The sequence below is a fragment of the Chiloscyllium plagiosum genome, unplaced genomic scaffold (assembly GCF_037043375.1).
Source record: "Chiloscyllium plagiosum isolate Xiang-an unplaced genomic scaffold, Cpla_swu_hap1 HiC_scaffold_26, whole genome shotgun sequence".
NCBI classification, from domain to species: domain Eukaryota; kingdom Metazoa; phylum Chordata; class Chondrichthyes; order Orectolobiformes; family Hemiscylliidae; genus Chiloscyllium; species Chiloscyllium plagiosum.
Window position 1 is genome coordinate 38988181 of NW_028270164.1, and position 26500 is coordinate 39014680.

General features: G+C 41.5%; 1 protein-coding gene across 1 annotated transcript in view; it reads right to left on the reverse strand.

The window, feature by feature from the left end:
- Positions 1-499: 499 nt before the first annotated feature.
- The window catches only part of LOC122563244 (adenosine receptor A1-like), a 73482-nt gene continuing 47481 nt past the window's right edge, over positions 500-26500 (reverse strand). The window contains exon 2 of the mRNA XM_043716862.2: positions 500-6058. Within this exon, the coding sequence (XP_043572797.1) occupies positions 5398-6058 (661 nt within the window). The 3' untranslated portion in view covers positions 500-5397. The remainder of the gene's footprint in view (positions 6059-26500) is intronic.

Here is a 26500-nt window from a genome sequence, read left to right on the forward strand (position 1 = left end):
ACTCAGTTGCAGCAGTGTGCATCATCTACAAGATGCAGAAATTCACTAAGGCTCCTTAAACAGCATCTTACAAATCCACAACCTTATCAATTAGAAGGACAAAGGCAACACAGACAGGAAAATGTAACCACCTACAAATTCCCCTCCAAACCACTTATCATCCCGACTTGGGAATGTAGTACCATTCTTTGAATTGCGGGGTCAAATTCCTTATCACCAATGGGTGCCTATACCAAATGGACCGCAGCAATTCTAATATGTGTGTGTGTGTGTGTGTGTTTTCTATGTATTGTCAAACATAGATTATCTCAGTCATTCCCCATCCAAGCAATAGGTAGAAGAGAAATTTCCAAGGTGGTGTCGTCCCATGCTATTTTCTTACAAACAATGGAAGATAACAATTAACCAAGTCGGTTTGTCTGTTGACCTAGTCTCAGGTAATATGAGAGGGTGCAATAATATATCAGAAAAACAAATCGGAAAACCAAGAACCAACTGATTAGCTGTTTGTTTTTTTTAAATTTTAATACTTCCTGAAATATATATTTTATTTACACATTCACCTACTGTATGAACACAGTAATTGTATTACTTCAAACCATGACATTTGTATTTACCAATTAATTTAAATAAGATCTTTCATTTGTACAGAGCTACGTTCTCATTGTGCTATTCTGAAATTCCTTTTAGAAAACAATATCTGTTGGAAAACATTAGCGTACAGTAAATCAGCTCACAAATAAACAGATGCATGAAAGTGAGAGGCTCCATTGTGAATTCAATTAAGTCTATACAGGGTTTAAACAATGTAAAATTGCAAATTAATTTCATATATTGATGGAAAACATTAACAAATATTACATCTTATAGGGCATGAGCTTGGTCACATTTTTAAACAATCTGATACATTCAGAACATCGCCTATGATGGCTCATTTTATACATTGTACAATAAAGTCAATTTGTATTTTAAAAAAATGATTCACTCAATAAGATGTGCCATAGAATTTCATTTTGAAGACCATTGTCTTGATTCTACTGAAAGGACTTGCATGATTTTGATGACAATGGATTTACTTGCTTTCTGCTATTTTTCCAAAATGACCACCAGACCATTACTGAATCACTGTGCCCTTTTTAACATTCAAACTTATAAAGCAATTATGTTTGATAGCATTCAAAATAATTTTCAACTTTTACTGCCCTCTTCTTATGTCCTCTGATTCCATAAAGTAGATCTCCAAAGTCATAAGTCAAACAATACAGAAACAATTCCCTCTTGAAGAATGCTGATGAGTTCCATTATTTTTTAACAGCACCAAACAAGAAGCAACTGTTTCTGAATTTTGGTCGTCATTACTTAATCAATTTCAACTTGTTCAATAGTTCCAATTCAAAACTTTAATATGACGAACTTGTGAGAAAATACAGAAATCTTTTCACAAACCTGTCTTTTCATGTGATAAGATACTACCAGAACAAGGCACAAGGCACATAATTCACCAGTTCATTTATTGAGCTATTTCATTCTAACTCGCAGTGCCATATGACAAATTGTGATTCTATCAAAGTCTTACTCTGTCACACAGATCTGTTTTTTTCCAAAAGGTGAAACAATCATTGTTTTGGATTCCTATTAAATATATGAGAATAGATGCCACAGTACACTAGAAAGAGAAAAGCCTTCATCTGGAGCTGTTTTGTATATGATGGATAAAACAGTGTACTAACTAATTCACTTATAACAGAAAAGCTACTTTCTGACTCATAACATACCAAACAAATCTCTTGCAAAGGAATAGAAGACATATTTATGCAAGGAATTTTAATAAATGTGTCAAATAAAGTCATTTTTCACACATGTAATAGTGGACTTGAACAAAGTCAGCTATCCTCCACATTGATCATACAGTTGTCATTACACTGGACTTTAAGTATGTTGAGAGATGACATTGCTAGATTTTCATCAATCTTGTTTCAAACACAGATATAAAAAGGAAGTGGAATATTAAGAACTGCTATTTTTCTTGCGAGGTTTAGGTACCATAAAGTCCATGATACTGCTAATACCTAAGCTGGAACTTGGAAAGTTGGTGCATTTGACACTTAACTGCTGAAAATAAAAGGAGAGTGATCAGTTTATGAGGTTACCTCCATTAAAGTGAATTCAAGATAGTGGAAATCCATTACAGTTTACATTGCTAAGGAAATGGCCTACTCAAGGTGCAGGCTAATACTCATTTTCAAGTGCAATAAGCTCATTTTCAGTTCATATCTAATTTCTCATTTTAACTTCCCTATACATAAACCTCAAGTACAACACAAAATTACTATGTGATGTCCATTCGAACCTAATAGTAATAACTTGCATCAGAGAAGTTTATGAATACATTTGCAATAATCATATTCTAAACCTGCAGAGACAAACCGATGTATTGATTTTAAAAACAAAAATAACTTATCAGGATGTTTGTTTTTAGAGAATGGTTAAAGATTTTGAATTAAAATAAATAATTGCTTGCTAGAATACTCTCTAAAGTATCTTCAACTTTAAATGTGCATTCCTAAAGATTTCTTTAGTAACCGTGAAATACATTACCTTTCAGGCATTTAACATTGTTTGATTTCTTTGGGGCTAGGGTAAAGGCTCCTTTCCTGAAGGCAGTGATTCACATTGGTACCAGCACCAAGAAAAATCTAGTCCTTCACAAAGATGGTTATTATTTTTAAATGTGAAGTCTAGACAGTGTGTAATGGAAATTATTTCACTGTGGAAGGAATTGGACCCAAAACTAGGAGTGTGCTTACCTGTCCCTACCATCCCTCATGAGTCACTGGTTAATAAGCAGATAAGAGTCATACAGCACGGAAATAGACTCTTTCAGCACAACTTGTTCATGCTAACCAGGTTTCCTAAATTGAGCTAGTCCCATTTGCCTGCAATGAATCAATAACTACAGCTGATGTAACTCTCAGTTGAAAAGAGATGTGCTGAAGTCAATTATCATTCTTTCTGGCGCTTCAGTTGAGATCAGCCAACAAAGTATAAACTCAGGATTAAACTAAAATCGAATCTGTTCTGGGCAGTTACTTATGGTTCCACCGGATTAACAGGAACTTGTGTGTGCCTAAACAGATTCAAAATGATTGCGACCCAGAATTCAGTGATATCTGTAACAAGGTTAGGTTTAGAGACAGGGAGGAGAAAGTGAGGACTGAAGATGCTGGAGACTAGAGTAAAAAGTGTGATGCTGGAAAAGCACAGCAAGTCAGGCAGCATCCAAGGAGCAGGAGAATCAACATTTCGGGCACAAGCCCTTCATCAGGAATGATGAAGGGTTTGTACCCAAAACATCAATTCTCCTACTCCTCAGGTGCTGCCTGACCTGCTGTGCTTTTCCAGCACCACTGTCTTGACTCGAGTTTTAAAGACAAACATGTAACGAGATAGAAAACATAAAAGTAAACATAATTCTGGCAAGTTGATGCAGAAGTAAAAAATACTTAGTAGGCTGGAGCATCTGTAAGAATCAGTGTCAGAGAATGATTTCAAAGGTGGGGCAAGACTTAGAGTATGACTAAAGCAAACAGTCCATTTTACAGTCAGTAATTAAAGCAAGCTAAAATGCACTTACTAAGCAAAACAAGAACTTTCAATTAGTTTTAAAAGTGGCAGTATGTTTAAGTAATACTCCTGACATGCAAAGAAATCACTGGATCAGCAGGAAAATATAATCTACTTTTGTTTATGTTTTGAAGAAATTGAGGGAAAGATGAAGGTTCAAGATGCTGGAGTGCTTTGGCATTAATCACTGTCTGTCCGCTGAAACAAATGCTGGGGCGCAACAAAACTATTCATCTTGACTCGGATATTATAGCCATTTGTTAATATTGTGATGATTATTACAATAATTAGTGCTAAATAGATTTTATTGAATGAAACTTCTCCATTTGATAGGTAATGAATTTTTAAAAAATCAAACTGCTCCAATTAAAGACTGTAAGTCTCTAGTGAAAAGTAGCATTGATAGCTACTTAACTCAAGAACCCTATAAAATAATTCCACCATATTCAGAGCTTCTACTAAAAGTGTACAGGTAGGCATCACTTCAGTACATCTACTGTAGAGGCCATGGCTGGAAATAGACGTTTTCTTATGAGGCTGACATTAAAGAACTGAAACAAAAAGTAAGTTATTTATTGCTAAGGAGAAAATCTTTGTAAATATGAGCTGTTGATTACATTGGAAGTTGAATCCATAATTACTATTCAGATGAATAATATTGATCAGTGATATCTGATAGTGACTGGGAGTCACCTTTATCATAAATATGAATCGTTGATGGTACTGGATTGATCAGCAGGATGAACTGGTGTCAAGTGATCATTATATGGCATGTATTTGACACAGAAGTTGTTCAATTGTACATTGGCTTACATCATCTGAATGCAGACAAATGTTCAGACTAAATACAGAGAACATTACATACAACTTGCTCTTCACAAACTTTGCATTAAGCTGCATGAAAAATCAACACAGCTGATGTTTATGAATGTCTTAGTGCAAATATTTGATCAATAATAATGACTTCTGTCTTCTAAATAACTGCTACAGATTAAAATGTTAATTAAAATACCACATCAATAATTTTAGTCTAAATGTAAGGCCTGTTGGCTATATTTTACAGAGTAATACAGTGAAAAGTACACTCACAATTTTATAAAATCCATTTGCTGGTAAAGCATATTGTCAGGTCGCCACATTCTGTAAGATGATGCACGATGATGGTCTTAAGCAGCAGTTTTAATCTTGTCCATTTAAGTACATCGGTGTCTTGATCTGAAATAATCCCAGCGTGTAAAAATGATTGAATCCTTCAGTGACAGTTTGCTGTCTACATAGAATATTCCATCTTGGCACTTGAGCAGCGATGTTACTATGTCAAGGATTTATTTATCGGGGAACTTTGAAATCCTTTCCTTTTAGGTGGGATTTTTGAAGTCAAATCTTGGGAGAGAAAGACTCTGTCCACTGAGAGTCAACTGAAAACTTTCTGATCCTCTGCTCTCTGGTAGCCAGGTATCTCACCTCAAGGTCACCCTGCTTCTGATTTAGTGTCTTTGTTAAAATCTGAGAATATGTAAACACGACAAGGAGAGAAAACACATGGCAGACAGTCGAGAAATTAGGACTTAAAGACTTTGCCAGCTTCTCCTGAAATAAAACATTTTTTTGCTAGGGTGTCAGGTGGCAGCTGAGGATTCACTTTGAACTGTCACCATAATGATACACAACATTTGAATCATTAATGAGCTCAGCAGCAAAGTATCAAGATCAGCTTCGCTCATGATTTTACACTTTATTATCCAGGCCAATTGCATCAGGTTAAGAAGTAAATTACATAATACTTTTCTGTTCACGTATAGCCCTTAACTGTTCTCTGCTTAAATTATTTGCATTGTGATTTTTGTTACACCAAATGTACTGGCTCCAAATCTGGAGAAAAGTCACTCGGAACTTATTTATCCTGAAGGCATATACTATGGGGTTTACAGCAGAGTTTGCATGGGTTAGAAAGATGGCAATGTACATCACTATAATTGGTTTGTTGCATGAAGGACAGAACAGTGTGATGCAGTTGATGATATGTAGAGGAAGCCAACATATTGCAAACAAAAGCAACACTAGAGCCAGCGACTTGGCAAGTTTCAATTCCTTTCCAAAGTACCTGCTTGGATCGGAATTGTTGATTGACACTGCCTTTTGATTCAGGTGCTTCCGGATGAGATTAAATATTTCCACGTAGATAACAAAGATTAACACGAGCGGTGGGAGCACCCATCCGAAAAAGTTGAAGTAGACCATGTAGTCCATGCTGATTACTGTCTCAAACTGGCACACAATCATGTTGTTCACGAGACTCGAGTTCAGCCCATCTTGAGTAGCTTCAGTGTAATTGTTCCATCCAAACATTGGGATCATGCCAACAATTATAGATATAACCCAGCACAGAACCACAGCAGTCCCAGCTCTCTTCTGCGTAACTGTCCTCTTATAGCTGTAGGGTGAAAGCAAAAACACCAGGTTAGATGACCTACTCCACATTTAAGCTCGATCTGACAATTTGCCTTCTAAAATGATGTCAGTGTTACATCTAAAAAAAAGCACACAATGCTTGAGCAGCAACGTACAAAACCTTGATGGGAGTGATACAACAGTAGTTAGGTATCTAACGTAAGTAGCTGTTATTTCATTAGATGGTGACAGTCAAAAGCAAATGCCTCTCACCAGGTGAGGAGAAAGGAAGGTCTATTTACTCCACTTAATCCAGCAAAGGGACAAGTAATGATGAAACTCCTAGGAATAATTGCATGTGCAAATCTTATTTTTAATTCCCAACTGGTGTTAAATATATTTACCTATCATAAATGGGAGCTAGATTTTAGCCACAGAGATGCAAACCACTTCAAAATAGAACAGTGGATCATGAAGGCAACGCCACCTTCATGGGTGATTAGGGTTGGGAAACAAATTGCCAATGTCTACATCCCAGAAAACAAATAACAAAACAACAAATCATAGAGTGGGCCACCATTTCCACATTGCAAAAGATGGGCTTCAAACTCAGTGTGATGTTCTGTATCTCGTGAGAAGCTGACTTCTCCATCTCTTAATGGGGAGAATACGCTCTGAGACAGACGTGCCAATTCAACAAACATTTCAGCATATACACTTCTCGCCATTCTCTTGTACACCATCCATTGAAGACCTCAGAACCATCTCTAGAAAGGTGTGTGGTCTAGGGCAAATCAAACTGTATCACGCTACCTCGGGCAAATCAACTTCTTCCCACCCATCCCTTTTATCTGCTCCATGCCCTTTCAGGACCTGCCTTCGGTCTTCCTGGTCCCTGCTTTATCTTCTTTCCACCTGCATCATTATTGCCTCTAGTACCACATCCAAAAACCTGGGAGGCTCTCTCTCCCCCTCACATGTTGTTCTATTTGTTGTAATTTCCTCTTGCAAGCTTGGTTAGAAGGAAATTTCCATGAGTGCAGATCGCTCTTAGCACCCTGTCTCCTGTCCAGGATAACTATGCATCATGTCTGCTACAGATACAAATTCCCCCGTTGAGTGTGCAGCAAACCCACAATGTGTTTCGCAGTACTGCATGTTGAAATCATTTTAATAAGCAGGCAGCACAAACGCTGTGTGTTGCATGCCTTTATGGGAACATCATGCATTGCAATCATTGCACCCAACACAGACTAATCCCATTTCCCCACTGGTTATTTAGCTTAAGCAAAGTCCTTCCACAATAACAACACCAATTTGATTAGTCAGAGTTTTGAGAGTTAAATCCTGATCATCAATTTTGTGCAGCAAAAGCAGCATTTTAGCAAACCCTGTTCACTGACTGAGACAGAACTGTCATTGCAATTGATCATAATTCAAACATTGTCAAACACATAACACTTTATGAAATCTATTTGCCTTTGCCAGCTCTACCTAATTTATTTCTACACTTTAACATCCAGCCATTCATCTGCCTGAGCAGAAACCCAAAACTCTGTGGTGGTGATGTCCAAGTAAAGCCTATTATGGCCTATAAGAAAGCAAACACTTGTTTGGGCATGTTTTTACTGTTACATACATGAATGTGACTGTTGTGTTGATTATCTGAAATAGAATCCCTACAGTGTGGAAATAGGCCCATTGGCCCAACAAGCCCACACCGACCCTGTGAAGAGTAACCCACCCAGACACACTCCCCTACCTATTACTCTATATTTACCCAACTTGCACATCCCTGTGAAAAGTAACCCACCTAGACCCATTCTCCTATCATATTACTCTACATTTACCCAACTTAACACACCCACGAACACTATGGGCAATTTAGCTTGGCCAATTCATCTTTGGCCCAACAAGCCCACACCGACCCTGTGAAGAGTAACCTGCACATCTTTGGATTGTGGGAGGAAACCGGAGCACCCGTAGGAAGCCCACACAGACACTGGGAGAATGTGCAAACTCCACACAGACAGACAGTTACCAGAGGCTGGAATTGAACCCAGGTACCTGGCGCTGTGAGACAGCAGTGCTAACCACTGAGCCACTGTGCCACCCCTAATCAACACTTCAATGTTCAATGAGAAGCATACGTCGGCATATCTGGAGCAGAACCAGGAACATCTAATAATGAAAAACCAATCCAGTCAAGTTACTACACAGTACTTAGAGAAAATATCATGCTTCTTTCAGTTTTCATTTCTGCTCACTTCCCCCAGTGCCCTTTCAAACAAGCAGTCAGCCTTCAGAGTTATCTGCAAATTTACTAACTATACCTCTTATGCTCACATCCAAACCATTTATATAAATGTTGAAAAGTAGTGTACCAACACCGATCCTTGTGGCACTCCACTGGTCACAGGCCTCCAGTCTGAAAAACAACTGTCCACCATCACCCTCTGTCTTCTCCCTTTGAGCCAGTTCTGCATCCAAATGGATAATTCTCCCTGTATTCCATGAAATCTAACTTTGCTAATCAGTCTCCCATGGGGAACCTTGTCGAATGCTTTACTGAAATCCATATAGATCACGTCCACCATTCTGCCCTCATCAATCGTCTTTGTTACTTATTCAAAAACTTAGTCAAGTTTGAGAGACATTATTTCCCACGCATAAAACCATGTTGATTATCCCTAATCAGTCCTTGCTTTTCCAAACACATGTAAATCCTGGCCCTCAGGATTCCCTCCAGCTACTTGCACACCACTGATGTCAGGCTCACTGGTCTATAGTTCCCTGGCTTGTCCTTACCACCCTTCTTAAACAGTGGCACCATGTTTGCCAATCTCTATAAGGCAGCATGGTCGCTCAGTGGTTAGCACTTCTGCATCAAAGCACCAGGGACTCAGGACTCAGGGAATGTGTGGAGTTTGCATGCTCTCCCAGTGTCTGTGTGGATTCCCTCCCACAGTGCAAAGGTGTGCAGGTTAGGTGGATTTGCCATGCTAAATGGCCAATAGTGTCCGGGGACATGCAGGCTGCGTGGATTAGTCTGGGGAAAATGCAAGGTTACAGGGATAGGGTGGGGAGGGAAGGGGTGAGTCTGGGTAGGATGCTCTTGGGAGAGTTGGTATAGACTCAATGGGCCAAATGGTCTGCTTCCACACTGTAGGGAACACAAGTCCCTGGTGCTGTGAGGCAGCAGTGCTAACCACTGAGCCACCGTATCTAAATTTAATTCCAGACTTAAAGTTAACAATTGACACAATGTTCATTACAATAGCATCTACTGTAGTCTTTGCCATATATTGTACTTTGTTACATGCAGCCTTAAGCAAGAGATTCCAATTTCATTTTCAAGACGTTTGTTACTTCAGTGAGCTCAAGTTTCCCTGCCTCCCATTTAGATGCATACTCCTTTGTTGATCTGTATAAATCTATTCTCTCAAACTTCTCGCTTTTAGCTTTGCCCTCCTTAGCCTCATTCATCCCACTTGCACAAGTGGCCCCTTCGATTACTCTGTGCTTCCTACTTCTTTCCCTCTCCTTGTAGCCCTCCTCTTCTCCAACCAGAAAGACCCTTCTACCCTTGTTTAGCCCTCTCCCCTTCTCCACTCCCATTCCCAACAGCAGGCAGGGCACCCCACCCCAACACATTCCTAGGCTCCTGTGGCTGGGACTTGGAATCCATGAAGCCTTAGACAATGGCAATTCCAGTCATGCATTTACCACAGCCACTTACCTTCCCTGCACAGTAACTTTCAAGTTTCTGCATAGCCATGTGGTTGCACAGCTCAGAAGGAACATTGCTCTTGACTGCAGCCAAGATACTGTGCATTGCCCTACACGATGGACTGTGTACAGTTACTAGGAGACAGTGAGGTCTGCAGATGCTGGAGATCAGAGTTGAGTGTGTTGCTGGAAAAGCACAGCAGGTCAGGGAGCATCCAAGAAGCAGGAAAATTGACATTTTGGGCTGGAGCGCTTTATCAGGAATCTTCCTGATGAAGGGCTCCAGCCTGAAACATTGATTTTCCTGCTCCTCGGATGCTGTCGGACCTGCTGTGCTTTTCTAGCAACACACTCCCGACTGTGTCCAGTTACTGCTGAGTATTAAAGAGGACAAGCCTTTGAGATTTGTGGTATAACAAAATGACACAATCCACCACAAGGAAACACACTGTTAGCTACAGGCTCACTCTGCTGCCTTCTCTGGAAAGGAAAAATACCATATATTTTCCTCTCTTCGTAATGCGTTCGTCACCTCTTTATGCAACAGTGGATAGAAAATTGAGAGATTATGGAGGTGCCCTCTGTTAGGGACTAGAAGGAGTCTGACCAGAGGTTGTTCATGGTCATGGCCCTCTATACAGTCATTAGCATTGCCTTGTTTGCCTGCTCTGAAGTTGCAGTTCCGGCTTTAGCAGGCAGGAGATTTCAGTGAGCAATTCCTTCATGAAACAGAAGTTCCTAACTCAATGTTCCTTGCTGATGTTGTGATAGGGTATCGGCTCTTGTTCTGCGATGGTATCTCTGAGCCAGAAGACCAGTTTTCAAGTGCCACCTGCTCCAGAGATGTGTAATTGCACCTCTAAACAGAATATATTTTCTAAAGCAAGGGCATTGAAGTTGAAAAGCCAAAGCAGCATTGTATGCAGCCAGCTATTACAACCTGATACTCTACATTGAGCTACTTCTGTTGCATGTTTTTGCAACACTAGAGATCAACTAAAATAATGTCTAGTGCAGTCTGCACCAAGAGCAAGCAGTGAATATGTTATTTTGGACACAAAGCAGCTAAAATATGACATTGCTGAGATAACTCTGCTGCTAATAACTTTTTAATAACAGATTAAATATTGGCAATGAAGGAACTTGGAAAAGGATGCCATGCTATCTACAAAATGTAATTTTACATTTTTACATTTGATCAAATGAATATATAAATTACTAAAGGGATTTGGATGACTGTATCTGTTAGAATTGGAACTGTACCTGATGTAGGTCATAGAAATGGTCCTAATGTATTTCCACGTATCATTTTTATTCCATTACTGCACACATCACATGATTGTTGCATGATAAAAATGTAATATCCTGACATAAAAAGCAAAGAATGGTTAAAGTCTGTATCTACATTGCAAATGAACTTATGTGGCAGAAACAGCTGTTTCAAAAACATTATGCAAATCTGTGCTCAGGGAAAGAAAATGACCAGATGAACCATTTCTAAGCAAATGGAATCAGCAGTAAATCAAAATGACCCACAACATTGTATGTTATGTTCACACTATATCTCTAAACAAAGATTGCTACAATTTTGTAGAACTGCACAAACAATTGTCCTTGTACATCTGAGCACCAAATGTCATTTAATGCAAAAAATGCATCAACATGGCCATACAGATGCCATTGTTATCAATGCTATTCATTTAACATTATGTCAGTATCTAACATAACAACGTATTCAAGAGGATAAACATCATTGAAAGAGACCATTCAATCTTATCGGTCTATGTTAGTTCATAGGAAGATGGTAGTATGTGTTGGAAGGGACTCATCTCAGCTCCAAGACATCTCTGGGTAGTGTCTTTGGCCCAATCATCTACAATTGCTTCATCAATGCCTTGCCCCTCAACGATAAGGTCAGAAGCGGATTTTATAAATTGTTGTTCCTTTGGTGTTGCGGGGTCTTGGAACTTACTCCCTAATGACGTTGTGGGTCTACGTCCAGAAAATGGACAACAGTGATTCAAGAAAGCAGCTCACCGGTCACTTTCTCAAGGGCAACTAGGGATGGGAGATAAATGCTGACCCAGCCAGCAACACCCATGTCCCACAGGTGAATGTTTAAAAAAAAAGTAACCCTGGTGTTTATGCTCCATTCAAGGTTCTACGTATATTTCTTCATTAGAATCAATGAAAGCTCTTCAGTCTTTCTCCCTCAAATTTTGGTCTGGCCTTCTCTTATATAGGTTTGTACCTTTTCCTTTACCACCCTCTCTGTTGGGGAGTTCTACATTCTCAACATTCTTTGGTTGCCTCTGAATGCCCTACTGGCATTTTGTAGCAATTATCTTATGTTGGTTGTCTCTCATTCACGACTCCACTTGCAGTGAAGAATTTCTGTATCCACTCCAACAAAACCATGCATCATTTGAAATACCTCTATTAGGTCATCACTCAGCCTTCTTCAAGAGAAAGCCAGTGTATTGTCCTTTCCCAAAATATAAAACCTCACATCTCTCCTCTGATCTTCATAAATCATCTTTATAGCCTTTCCAGTGTCTCCACATCATTTTTATAACATATTGACTATAACTGCTTGCAATACTCTAAAAGCAGTCTAACAAAGCTTCAATACCAGTTTAACATAACATTTCATGCTTTTCAGTTCTATTCATCTGGAAGTAAAGTTTGTTACTCGATTTGCTTTTGGACTATAACCTGGTGTTGTGTGATTTTTAATCTTATTAAGATGGATATTGTTAAAATAAAAGTAAAGCATTGCAGATCCTGGAGATCTGAAATAAAAACAAAGTGCTGGAGAAACTCAGCAAGTCTGGTAGCATCTGTGGTGGGAGAAACCAGTGCTAATATTTCAAATTCAATTTGTTTCCTATGGGAGTAGGCTTGTGTGGAGTATAAGCACCAATGTCAGGAAAAAAATGTTGGCACACTTATCATTGCCAATTATTTAAAGTTCTGCAGGTTTATTAATGTTTCTTGTAACTTGTTGCAAGGTTTTTTAGCATTCACGAGCCCCACCCCAATTCCTTGGGTTCACCCACAAATTTAGAAATTGCACTTTTGATTTAAAATAGAAAATTGTAAACAACAGCACTGACCTAGTGACATACAATTCCACACCTTCCACCAATTTAAATAACTACCCTTTAAGCCCACTCTCTGCTTTGTATCTCAAATGCAGCTAGCATTGCATTTTTCTACTTGTCTCCTGGTTCTGTATTCTCTGACCTTTAGCAATAGTCTATTATGGGGCACCTCATAGAGGCCTTTTGAAAGAACAATTAATTACTCATACTGCATTACAATGTATCATCTCTGATTCAAAAGGATGGTCAAACAAAAATTTCCCTTTGGAATCAATTCTGATTAATTATTATTCAATATTTATTTCAAGAGTTTTTCTATTCTCTTCTTTTAAGAATTCCATTATTTTCCTACCAACAGTATTAAGCCGACTGGTCCATAATACTCTTGACATTCTTTCCTGCTCTAGAATACAATTACGTTATTGATACGCTAAACCTCTGGCACTGTTTATTTTTAAAAAATAAATAATTAAATGTGTGCAGAAATGCTTCTGCTATTGTTTCTCTGGGCTCTGTTCAAATTAGTAACTTTTCATGTTATTTATCAAACCATCTATTAATAATTGATGCAATTATGAAAGAAATGGGAACATTTTGTAAAATCAGCACTCTGGTTAATTCCAAATAAATCCCGCATTCACTGCGGAAACAATTCACACCCAGTACGATAAATATAAAAGACCGAATCTTTTTTGTTTGTCCAAGTGAGAGTTGTGGGCAGTTTTTAACCACAACGGCTCATGTGTTTTCTCATTGTAGTTCACCAAACTTATTTCATTAATTACTTTCTCTGTCCTTCATGCCCAACTCCAGCCCCAATTTGCCAAAAACTGTTTCTGGAATAACTTGCCACTTCCAGGATATTTCAGAATTAAATAGAATTAATTCCATTGCCCTGGACATGGCAGACAAAAAGAAATTGGGAACAAGTGAGGACTGCAGATGCTAGAGAGTCAGAATCGAAAAGTGTGGCACTGGAAAAGCACAGCAGGTCAGCCAGCATCTGAAGAGCAGGAGAATCCTTATGAAGGGCTTATGCCTGAAACATTGACTTTCCTCTAAGAATAAATTGGGACCCAGCTCTGTGGACAAGTATCTGGAGGTACTGTTGGGCAGGGTGTCCTGAGGTGGACTGCCTTTATCCCGTGTCTAGCAGTACAGGTCACAACATTGACCATGTCAACCTGGTCCAAGGTTGTCACCCTAGTTAAAGCAGTCTCATCCATCTGAAGGAAGGCCCAATGTACGAAGAAGGTCAATAATTTTCTCCACTCCATCTGCTCATGTGCCACCATCTTCTCTCCAAAACCTCACATTTACTCTGTCTCTATTATACCCACTTCCAACCAAGGCTCATGCTCTACCACTCTCATTATTGCTAGCATCATATTTTCTTACTCATTGTGACTTACTCCCAACTCCTGACATCACTAACCCGGTGTGCACTCTGTGGTGCCTATTCCCTCACACCAGATACTTGTCCACCTGCACCAAAAGTAATAGCTGTGTCACCCACTTTTATCTCTTCTAGTACCTTTGTCATCCCAGGAGGAAAACAGCCTGGATTAGGGCAGAAAGAATCAAGATAGGTGAAGGAAAAAATCTCAGCAGGTCTGCCAGCATCTGTGGAGAGAAAACAGAGTTAACATGTCGGCCCAGTGACCCTTTCTCAAAACTGATTTGATCTAGAAAAATATTGGTATATATGCTAGAGAAGAGATGGGGAGGAAGAGGGAGGAGTAACGAAAGGTGGAGCTGGAGGCCAGAGAGAGAGAAAAACAGTTGACCAGACAAAAATCTGGGACTGGAAAGGCACAGCAGGTCAGGCAGCATCCGAAGAGCAAGAGAGTTGATGTTTCAGGCTAAAGATCAGACTGAGTATGGGGACTGGTGTGTGGGGTTGGGTAAGGAGTTGGGAGAAGCTGAAAGAACAGTGCCTCATTTTCCGATTGAGAAGCTTGCAACCTTCTAGACTCAGTTCAATAATTGTATGGCCTAATACCTTCTCTCCACACCAAAGCCTGTTATCACATGGACTGCTACCACAAACAACCCACTGTCAGCCATTAATGGTCCCCATTTGAAGCTATTCATTCTCCCAGGGTTGATCTTTATTCAGGCTGACAGGGAAAGCTCATGAAGTTTACTCTCTCTTGCCTGGGGACAGTGCCACTGACTATGTGGCAGCAAATAAGCCATTTTAAAAGGAGTATATTAACAAAAACAGCCTGATCAAACATGAAAAACTTAAGTAGCTTGTTTTGACACCATCTATGAAAACCTTTGAGGTAATTCACCTTAAGGTCTTCAAAACCTCCACAACGTCAAATTCAAACATGTTGAGGAACAAAGAGTAGTAGAACCTGGACAGGCAGCATTCTGGCTGATGACTGAGTCAACACAGAAACCCTATAAACTCAGGGAAGCTGGTGAGAAACACCTCAACACTAGTTGGAGATGGAGAGAAAAGGGAAATTAGACAGAGAAGACAGAACTGTCCCTGGCCATACAAAAAATGGAAATTTGATGGAAGTCAGGTGGCAAACTGCGCCTGGTACTTTCATTATGGGTGACCAGATCACATAAAAGGAAAATCGTTGCTTTTGGTGCACTATAAAATCTCATGCTGCAAGATCACGGTCAACGGACATGTTTATGCAGTGATCTTAAGCTCCCCTAAATCACCCTGTCATCTAGTTATTTGATCAAAATTTTCAATTGTGCAAAGCTGCCCTTTCCAAATTATTAATGTAAATAATAAACAGCACTAAACAAAGTCTCAATGATGACCTGGACCCTTGTTGATCTTTGCTTCTATTTTGATGAAAACTCTGTCAACAAGTTTACAGAAAATTTTCTGTCCAGTGTAATTCTGACCAATCTGATGAAATATTTTGCAGTAACTTTCCAGGCTGAACCCTGAATGCTCTCGATAACGCTGCCTATCACAGAAGAACAATTTGTAGAAATGTCTACAGTGACTGGCAATCTATTTACCACTGCACAGAGTATGTTTGGCATTTATCCATCTGAGCAAGAGACTGTGGAGGAAGAGAAAAACTTGCAAACTGCTATATACAGACCTGTGGTATCTGTAGAGTAGTACCCGAGAGCCATGGAATACCTATTCTAGACATATCAAGCAGCTAGATAGCTTTCACACGAGATACATTCAGAACATCATGGGCATCAAATGCAAGAACAACATTACCACCATTATGATATTTTAAAAGAACAGGAAAATCAGGAATTGACACACATTCAGCTCAGAGGAGATAGACTTGTAGTGCACGTGACTGAGGATAACATTTCCAAGGTAGTCATACATTCACAAATGACTCTGCATGGAAGTCATCTCCATCTTCAGTGACGAAGGAATCCAGTTGATGCCCTCAAATCTGTAAGCAGTATTTAATTAGCCATTTGGAAGTCAAAATGAGCATTGGCCAGAATGCCATCATTCACTAACTTTGTCAATTCCTCAAAGAAGCCAATTAGAGCAGTGAGGCAGAAACGTCATTTCCTAATTTCCTACTGAGACTCATAATTCTTGCCAATCTTAGTGATAATAAACTGCATCGTTATAATACCTTTCAGTTGTTTCCATGTGGGGCGACGTGGTGGCTCAGTGGTTAGGACCTGGGTCCAATTCTACCCTCAGGTGATTGTGGACTTTGCACGTTCTCCCCATGTCTGTGTGGGTTTCCTGTTGGTGCTCTGGTTTCCCCCCACAGTCCAAAGATGAGAAGGTTAGGTAAATTGGTTATGATAAATTGCCGAGGAGAAAGTGAGGACTGCAGATGCTGGAGATCAGAGCTGAAAATGTGTTGCTGGAAAAGCGCAGGTCAGGCAGCATCCAGGGAACAGGAGAATCGACATTTCGGGCATAAGTCCTTCTTCAGGAATGAGGAAGGTGTGTCCAGCAGGCTAAGATAAAAGGTAGGGAGGAAGGACTTGGGGGAGGGGCGTTGGAAATGCGATAGGTGGAAGGAGGTCAAGGTGAGGGTGATAGGCCGGAGTGGGGTGGGGGCGAAGAGGTCAGGAAGAAGATAGTTCCAAAACCGTAAAACCCAGATGGCCTCCTTCTTCAAAGACCACAATTTCCCCCCAGACGTGGTTGACGATGCCCTCCACCGCATCTCCTCCACTTCCCGCTCCTCCGTCCTTGAGCCCTGCCCCTCCAACGCCACCAGGACAGAACCCCACTGGTCCTCACCTACCACCCCACTATCCTCCATATACAGCGTATCATCCGCCGTCATTTCTGCCACCTCCAAAAAGGACCCCACCACCAAGGATATATTTCCCTCCCCTCCCCTATCAGCGTTCTGAAAAGACCACTCCTTCCGTGACTCCCTCGTCAGGTCCACACCCCCCACCAACCCAAACTCCACTCCCAACATCTTCCCCTGCAACCGCAAGAAATGTAAAACTTGCGCCCACACCTCCCCCTTACTTCCCTCCAAGGCCCCAAGGGATACTTCCATATCCGCCACAAATTCACCTGCACCTCCACACACGTCATTTACTGCATCCACTGCACCCGATGTGGCCTCCTCTATATTGGGGAGACAGGCCGCCTACTTGCAGAACGTTTCAGAGAACACCTCTGGGACACCCGAACCAACCAACCCAACCACCCCGTGGCTCAACACTTCAACTCCCCCTCCCACTCCACCAAGGACATGCAGGTCCTTGGACTCCTCCATCGCCAGACCATAGCAACACGACAGTTGGAGGAAGAACGCCTCATCTTCCGCCTAGGAACCCTCCAACCACAAGGGATGAACTCAGATTTCTCCAGTTTCCTCATTTCCCCTCCCCCCACCTTGTCTCAGCACCGCCTTCCTTACCTGCAATCTTCTTCCTGACCTCTCCGTCCCCACCCCACTGGGCCTATCACCCTCACCTTGACCTCCTTCCACCTATCGCATTTTCAACGCCCCTCCCCCAAGTCCCTCCTCCCTACTTTTACCTTAGCCTGCTGGACACACTTTCCTCATTCCTGAAGATGGGCTTGTGCCCGAAACGTCGATTCTCCTGTTCCTTGGATGCTGCCTGACCTGCTGCGCTTTTCCAGCAACACATTTTCAGCTATGATAAATTGCCTAAAGTGTGCACGCTAGGTGAATTAGCCATGGGAAGTAAAGATCTGGGTGGAATGCTATTTGGAGGGTGGTGTAGATTCGATAGGCCAAATAGCCTGCTTCCACACTGTAGTGATTCTATACATTTCATGTTGCATTGGGTCCAATTAATAGTAGGCTATACATGAATGAAGATTTAAAATTTGAAGGATGGCAGGACTGACGAGCAAAAGAAATTGTTAAGATAGCAACAATATTACACTGTTTAATGATTTCAACGGCCCCTTTAACTCCGCAGCAGCCAATTCTCTTCATCAGCCTATTCATTATCATCGCACTGTTATCTTCCGGTAGAAATTTAGGGTCCTCTGCATTGAGGTGGATGTTTTGGACACAAGCCAATAGTCTGAGTAGTTCAGGTGGGCCTTTACCTTGAAATTCCATTATTCAGTAAAAACAGTTGAAGATTTGTTCCTCTTCGGGTTCGGTGAATGTTTGTATAGAATGGTTCATCTTCTGCCCTCTACCTGAATAGTGCAGGGATGTTTAGAGTGAATGCTGTGTAGCTGTTCTCCGATTCCAAAAGCTTTTACTGGGTTCTTCCTGATCATTCAATTAGGGTTGGCATGGTTGACCGCTTCATAACAAATGGATCATGGAAACATATACTGATGTGTTTGCTTCAGCTCCCGTGGTCACAGAGAGAAGTGGTGGTGTAGTGGAAATGTTACTGGACTGGTAATCAAAAAAACCCAGGCTAATACTAGAGGCTCTTGGGTTTTAATCCAATCATGGCAGACAGTGAAACTTATGTTCAACCAAACAATCTGGTCTAATGGTAATCATCAGTATTTTCTCTCCAGCTGTATGGGCCTCTGAGCTCCATGTGTGGCACTGACTGTCAGAACAGGAGTCAATGTTGTGATCGATACATCACTTCTGATCACCATGCGCAGGACATTGTAATGGCTACACATCTTAGAGGGAACTTTGCTGATTAGGTGATCACTGTAATAACTCATCTGGTTCACTAATGCCTTCGAGGAAAGGAGATTCCTGCCTGGTCTGGCCGACGAGAGTATCCAGACACACAAAGTTGTTGGCTCGTAAGTGCCCTCTGGGGACTTAGGTATGGACAAAAAATGCCGGCATGGCTAGCAACAATTATATCTCATGAATAAATAATGCCCTGCACATTAATGGAGATCTTCTACAGTTCACTGGAAGGAACATCAAACTAATTAATCTGCACCCTTCCTGCAAATCGAGCAAACTATGGCAGTTTGCAAAGCTGCATGTTAGCTTTTTTCAGAGTCTTTAATATTAAGTCTCCAGATATGTTAACATTAACAAGATGGTCAGCAAAGTGGGTGGCATGGTGGCTCAGTGGTTAGCACTGCTGCCTCAGAGCACCAGAGACCCAGGTTCAATTCCCACCTCAGGCAACTGTCTGTGTGGATTTTGCACATTCGCCCCATGTCTGCGTGGGTTTTCTCCAGGTGCTCCGGTTTCCTCCCACCGTCCAAAGATGTGCAGGTTAGGTGAATTGGCTATGCTAAATTACTCCGTAGCATTAGGTGAAGGGATAAATGTAGGGGAATGGGTCTGGGTGGGTTGCTCTTCGGTGAGTCGGTGTGGACCTGTTGGGCCGAAGGGTCCGTTTCCATACTATAAGTAATCTAAAACTAAGATAGCGGATAGGATTGTGAACAGAGACCAATCAGATCAAATCTCTCTTACTTTTCATGCTTTCTCTATATACTTTTACACACTTCTGTTATTGGTATTCCTTACACATCGAAAGTCAAACAGCCATCTGACATATATGGAAATAATATCACTTTAAAAGGAGGATATCAGATATATTATTAATTTTGGTAAGTACTGGAAATTGCACAGAAACAAATTCCCGGGAGACCATTTAAACTTTCTGTTCATTTAGAAACAAAAGGCTGATTTTTTTCTCCTGAACCAGAGGATTTGGGGATGGGGTGAAAGTTCAGAAAGCCCAGCACGTGGCACACCAGCTACTTATCAATCTGCTCCCGATCAGTTTCAAACTTTACAGGAGGCAGTGAAGCATTAGGAAAGTTACTTATTGCTCAGTGTTCCACACATTTTGAATTTATAATACCTTTAAGTATTTATAACCACACACACACACACACAGTCTTAACCATTACATTTAATTAGCTCCACCCACTGGCTGAGCCAATCAAGCAGTTCCAGAACCAATTAAAATGATCAAACACTGATCAATCAGATCATTGAACAGCACAGGATGTCATTGAAGAAGTTGGTCTGACCCTCCTCAAAGCTCATCCTCTCTCATTTACTCTTTCTTATTGGGCTCCCAAACAAGCCTCCAAGTCTGTCAGTTCAAAACCTGCCACTGGCACTGATGATAACTTGAGCCCAGTTAACTCTTTGTCAAAACAACCTGTAATCACCACAGTGACCCCTGTTCTTTTGGGGTGGGGTTCTCTGGGGTCAGAGAGCTACCAGCTATCCAATACGTCAGCATATCGAGAGCTTTCTCCCAAGATAGGGGTGGACGTGTTGGCCATATAGCAATAAACACTAATCCCAGTGTTCAATTATTCTGGAGCAGCTCTTTTTATGTGGGTGGCCTCACACTGACTTTTGACTGGGTGATCAGGGACCACACAGCCCATAAAATCCGGCCCAAGGTCCAGACTAACAGAAATAAACTTTGGTAAATAAAGCTTTCATGGGAGGAGTGTCATCAGCAAGTCCAATATTTGTTGCCCATCCCCAATTTCCTGAAAGTAGTGGTGATGTACATCTGGTGTAGGTATCCTCACAGTGCTTCAGGAAGGGATTCGAGGCTTTTGAATCAGCAAGTGAAAGGTCAGCAATATATGTCCAAGTTCAGACAGTGTGTGGCTTGAAGGGTAACTTACAAAATGGTGAGGTTTCCATATTTCTAGGAAGGTACTGGTTGCATGTTTTGAAAGTGCCAAGAGGAAGCAGGTGCTCATAGGTTGAACACTTTATGGAGAAGCTCCCTCAGTTTATGGATATAGTTTGGCTCCAGTGTGAGTTGCAGGCACACAGTGCTCAGGCTCCGGGTAAAAGTTGTGCATTCTGGTTATACCTTGAACACAAAGACTAGCACAGGGTTCCACTTCCAAGAATGCGATCCTTACCAATGTACAAAAAAAAGTTAGCTGGTGCGCAGCTTTCTGTTCATTGGCACGACCACAGCCAGGCTCAACAGATGCACAACTGTTGCCTTAATTTCTCAACATTAATTCCCTTCAATTCACTTTCATGCCCCAAATCCAGGGGCTAATTCATTGGCAGCAGAGATGGAAAGTGTATACTGAACTCACATTGACTCAGTAGTTAGCACTGCTACCTCACAGCGCCAAGGACTTGTGTTTGATCCCTGCCTCGGGCGACTGTCTGTGTGGACTTTGCACATTCTCCCAGTGTCCACGTGGGTATGCTCTGGTTTCCTCCCACAATTCAAAAGATGTGCATGTTGGGTGAATTAGCCATGCTAAATTTCCCATAGTGTTAGGCGCATTAGTCGGTGGTAAATACAGGGTAGGGGAATGGGTCTGGGTGGGTGATTCGGAGGGTTAGTGTGGACTTGTTGGGCCAAAGGACCTGTTTCCATACTACAGGGAATTTAATCTCATCAAATGGTGACTAAGTAATAACTATTCAGCAATCATGGTTTTGTTGCATTTAAATTCTAAATGTTTGAAATTGGCAATCCTTCTTTTCACTGTGGGTTAAAATCTATTTAAATTGACTCTCTTTAGTCCTGCATTTTGAACTGGGTGTTAACAGTAGCCGTTAAATCGAAATTGGTTACTACTGACCAGAAACCTAGCTTCTTTTTAATCTATAGTACAATTACCTAATATTTAGTTGGTTTCATGAAAGAAGTGTGGGTAGGAAGTTGAATAATCCCATTCCTGAAATTAATTTCTGTGTCACTAATGTTAATATACAGCTCATCAAACGACTTCCTGTAAAGTGCAGCAGTTAGTCAACAAGAAGAGAGAGAAAGCCGACAGTTCTAATAAGATAAATCCCCAGGAAAAAACAGCATACTGGTACATCTACACTCAGGGAACATGACTGTCTGAATAATAAACTAGCAAGCTATTGTGCTTTCAAAAATTGGCCGCGATCCAGAAATGATACAATGGAATATTTCCTGTTACTTAGATGGTAAATCTACTTATTCTAATAAAGATTTCATTGCCAAATGATTTAACAAAGTACAAGATATTTTCACTCTCGAAATTCTGGTTGAAAGAATTTTAAGAATATTAGCAATGGTACAGCATTATAATGTTGCAACAGCAGAAGATAGTCTCCCTGTTTATTCACCTCAGTTTTTTTTAAAGCATTTCTAAAAATATATTAAGACCATTTTAGTTTCACTCCACAATGACCCTTCCTTCTTGTTCAACAAATAATCATTGTTTAAAAACATTGAAGGTTCACTTTAGATGAATTAAATGGAATAATGATGCCAATTTAAAAATCGGTAAAGATTAGATGTGAATTATCACATTTACCCACACATTTTCCATTTTTACCTTCCGTACTTCTGTTCAAAAGATATTGATTAATCCAAGTATTTGCCTTATGGGGTTGTTTCTTTTTTATTTAAATAATTCATAGAGAAGTCCCAGCCATGCATGTTGAATTTTTCAGGATTTGGAGGTGCCGGTGTTGGACTAGGGTGTACAAAGTTAAAAAAAAATCACATAACACCAAGTTATAGTCCAACAGGTTTATTTGGAAGCACTAGCTTTCGGAACGCTGCTCCTTCATCAGGTGTGTCTTCTGTGTCTTACACTCTTATACTCCACAACCACCTGATGAAGGAGCAGCGCTCCAAAAGCTAGTGCTTCCAAATAAACTTGTTGGACTATAACCTGGTGTTGTGATTTTTGAACTTTTCATAATTTACTGTTATTTCTTAATATTTGGGATGCATTAGGTGCAAAGCCCACTACAAGTCATTTCAGTCACAGCTTGACTTTATTTTATGTCACAGGCATTAATTTACGGTATCATATTTTCATCGATGGATCAGATCAGTGGAAGTTAAAATCAAAATACATCGCACCTGATTAAATATCATAACCAGTGCACTTAATGCTCTGACGTGATAATAAGAGTCATCATTCTAAAAAGGTGACAGATCTCTGGGCTGTTATTGTTATACCTTGCTGTATTGTCTGTGACTTCCAACATCTGCAGTCCTTACTGTTCCCAGTCTTTGCAGATTGAGAACAAAGTAAGAATCCAAGACATTTCTTACTTATGCAAGAATATATTTACATATATAGGAACCAGGAGGGTCTGATAACTGAATGAACCCCCACTTAACATCAGCAGAAAGACCTCAGACGTGGTCTTTCCCCACTGCACCTTGGCGGCAGCTGCCCCAAGCTTTAGTGCAACCAGCCAGGTTGTACCCCCTACCTGTGTTCACCTATCCCTACTTCACTACCTCGCACATACTCTCTCCCCACCACCCCACCCCCTTTGTCTACAGCTCTCCTTACACCCACTCCCAGTCCTGAAGAAGGGTTATACCTGAAATGTTGACTTCTCCATCTCTTGATGATGCCTGGCTTGCTGCGTTCTTCCAGCCTCCTGCTTGTCTACCTTAGTGCGTCCCTCAGCAGGTGCTTTGATGTGCCAGGCTTCAACGCTCAGTTGAAGTTGACTCCTTGCTCTGGAAGGCCAACAAGCTTCGGGCAGATGAAAGAGCATCTTCCACGGAGGTGGAGGTCCTCTAGATGCAGTCAATGTGTGTCTTGGTGTGCATCCCAGGGAACAGACCAGGATGAACCTCACCAAAAGCCATTGTATCTCCCTCTTCAAAGACCTCCTTTGCGAAGGCACATTCTTGCCTCCCTTCACACAGGTGGCCAATGATCAGGAGAAGCACCTTTAAATAATACAAGGGGGACTGTGGCCATTCACAACCCATATATGCAGGAAACAAGGAATCTTTCAGGTTGCTGTAAAGAAAGGCAGACTGAGCCAATGAACCATACCAAGCTTCTATAACACCAGATTGCTGCATGCAAACCCTTAAATTCCAGCATTTTCTCTCTTTGGGCCCTTGATGAAAGCCTCTTTATAAGTGCTCATGCAACAACCCAATCATTGCACTCCACATGTTCGCATTTAATCTCAACTGGTACAATCAACCACCACTTGAACAAATTATTTAAACCTAGTCAGTAAATTTTAGCTCTAACTTGCTAAACAGTTTTATTAATTCATTTATGGGACTTGGCCATTACTGGCAAACCAGCATTGATAGCTCATCCCTATTTGCCCTTGAGAAGGTGGTGGTGAATTGTCTTCTTGAATTGCTGCAGTCCACATGCTGTGGGTTGATCCACAATGCTGGGAGGGAGGAAATTCCAGGATTTTGACCCAATGACTGAAGGAACAGCAGTATATTTCCAAGTCAGGGTGGTGATTGGCTTGGAGGGGAACTTGTAGGTGGCGGTGTTCTCAAGTACCTGCTGCCCTTGTTCTTCTAGGTGGAAGTGGTCATGGGTTTGGAAGGTGCGGTCTAAGGACCTTTGGTGAATTTCTGCAGTGCATCTTATAGGTAATGCATACTGCTGCTACTGAGCGCCAGTAGTGGAGGGATTGAATGTTTGTAGATGCGGTACCAATCAGGCGGGTGGCTTTGTCCTGGATAGTGTCAAGCTTCTTGTGTTATTGTAGCTGCACCCATCCAGGCAAGTGGGGAATATTCCATCACACTCCTGACTTATGCCTTGTAGATGGTGGATAGACTTTGGGGTGTCAGGTGAGTTACTCTCCGCAGTATCCCTAGTCTGTGACCTCCTCTTGCAGCATTGTGTTTACGTGGTGTGGAGTCCTGTTGAGTTTCTGGTCTATAGTAACCCCAAGAATGTTGATGGCGTGGGATTCAGTGACGGTAATATCATTTGATGTCAAGGGGCAGTGGTTAGAGAGTCTCTTATTGGTGATGGTCATTGTCTGGCATTGTGTGACACGAATGTTACTTACCACTGGTTGGCCCAAGCCTGCATATTGTCCAGATCTTGTTAGATTTGAACATGGATTACTTCAGTATCTGAGGAGCCACAAATTCTACTGAACACTGCAACCATCAGTGAACATCCTCACTTCTGACCTTATGACAGAGGGAGGGTCATTGATGAAACAGCTGAAGCTTGTTGGGCCTGGGACACCACCTTGAGGGACTCCTGCAGAGAGGTCCTGGACTGACTCTCCACAAACACAAGATCTTCCTTTGTGCCAGGTATGGCTCTAACCAGCGGAGTATTTGCCCCCCATTACCATCCTCCGAGTGAAACGTTGTCTCTTAGCTCTCTTTTATATATCTTTCCCCTCTCACTCTAAACATATGCCCTCTAGATTTGGGACCCCCCCCCCCCCACCGGAAAAAGACTTTGCCTATTTATCCTATCCATGCCACTCATGATTTTATAAACCTCTATAAGGCCACCCCTCAGCCTCTGACACTGCAAGGAAAACAGCCCCAGCCTATTCAACCTTTTCCTATAGATCAAATCCTCCAACCCTGGCAACATCCTTATAAATCTTTTCTGAACCCTTTCAAGTTTCACAACATCTTTCTGATAGGAAGGAGACCAGAATTGCATGCAATATTCCAACAGTGGCCTAACCAATGCCCTGTACAGCTGCAACATGACCTCCCAACTCCTGTACTCAGTACTCTGACCAATAAAGGAAAGCATACCAAACGCCGCCTTCACTATCCCATCTACCTGCAACTCCACTTTCAAGGAGCTATGAACCTGCACTCCAAGGTCTCTTTGTTCAGCAATACTCTCTAGGACCTTACCATTAAGTGTATAAGTCCTGCTAAGATTGAGTGTGTTGCTGGAAAAAGCACAGCAGGTCAGGCAGCATCCAAGGAGCAGGAAAATCAATGTTTCAGGCTGGAACCCTCCATCAGGAATGAGGCTGGAAGCCTCGAAGGGTGGAGAGATAAATGGGAGAGGTGGTGGGGCTGGGGAGAAGGTAGCTGAGAGGGTGAAGTCCACATTGATGCCCCGGGATTGAAGGGTTCCGAGGCAGAAAATAAGGCGTGGTTCCTCTAGGTGTCGGGTGGCAAGGGAGTGGCAAAGGAAGCGGCCCAGGACCTGCATGTCCTCGGCAGAGTGAGAGGGGGAGTTGAAATGTTCAGCCATGGGGCAGTGTGGTTGGTTGGTGCAGACATCCCAGAGTGATGAAGTCCACATTGAACCCTTTAATCCCAGGACATCAAAGGTGGAAGATAAGGTGTTCTTCCTCCAGGCGGAGGTTAGATCCAATCTGTTGGTTGTAGGATCACTTAGCTCTGTCTATTATTTGCTGGTTATACCATTTGCTGAAAATGTGTTGCTGGAAAAGCACAGCAGGTCAGGCAGCATCCAGGGAACAGGAGAATCGACGTTTCGGGCATAAGCCCTTCTTCAGGAATGAGGAAAGTTTGTCCAGCAGGCTAAGATAAAAGGTAGGGAGGAAGGACTTGGGGAAGGGGCGTCG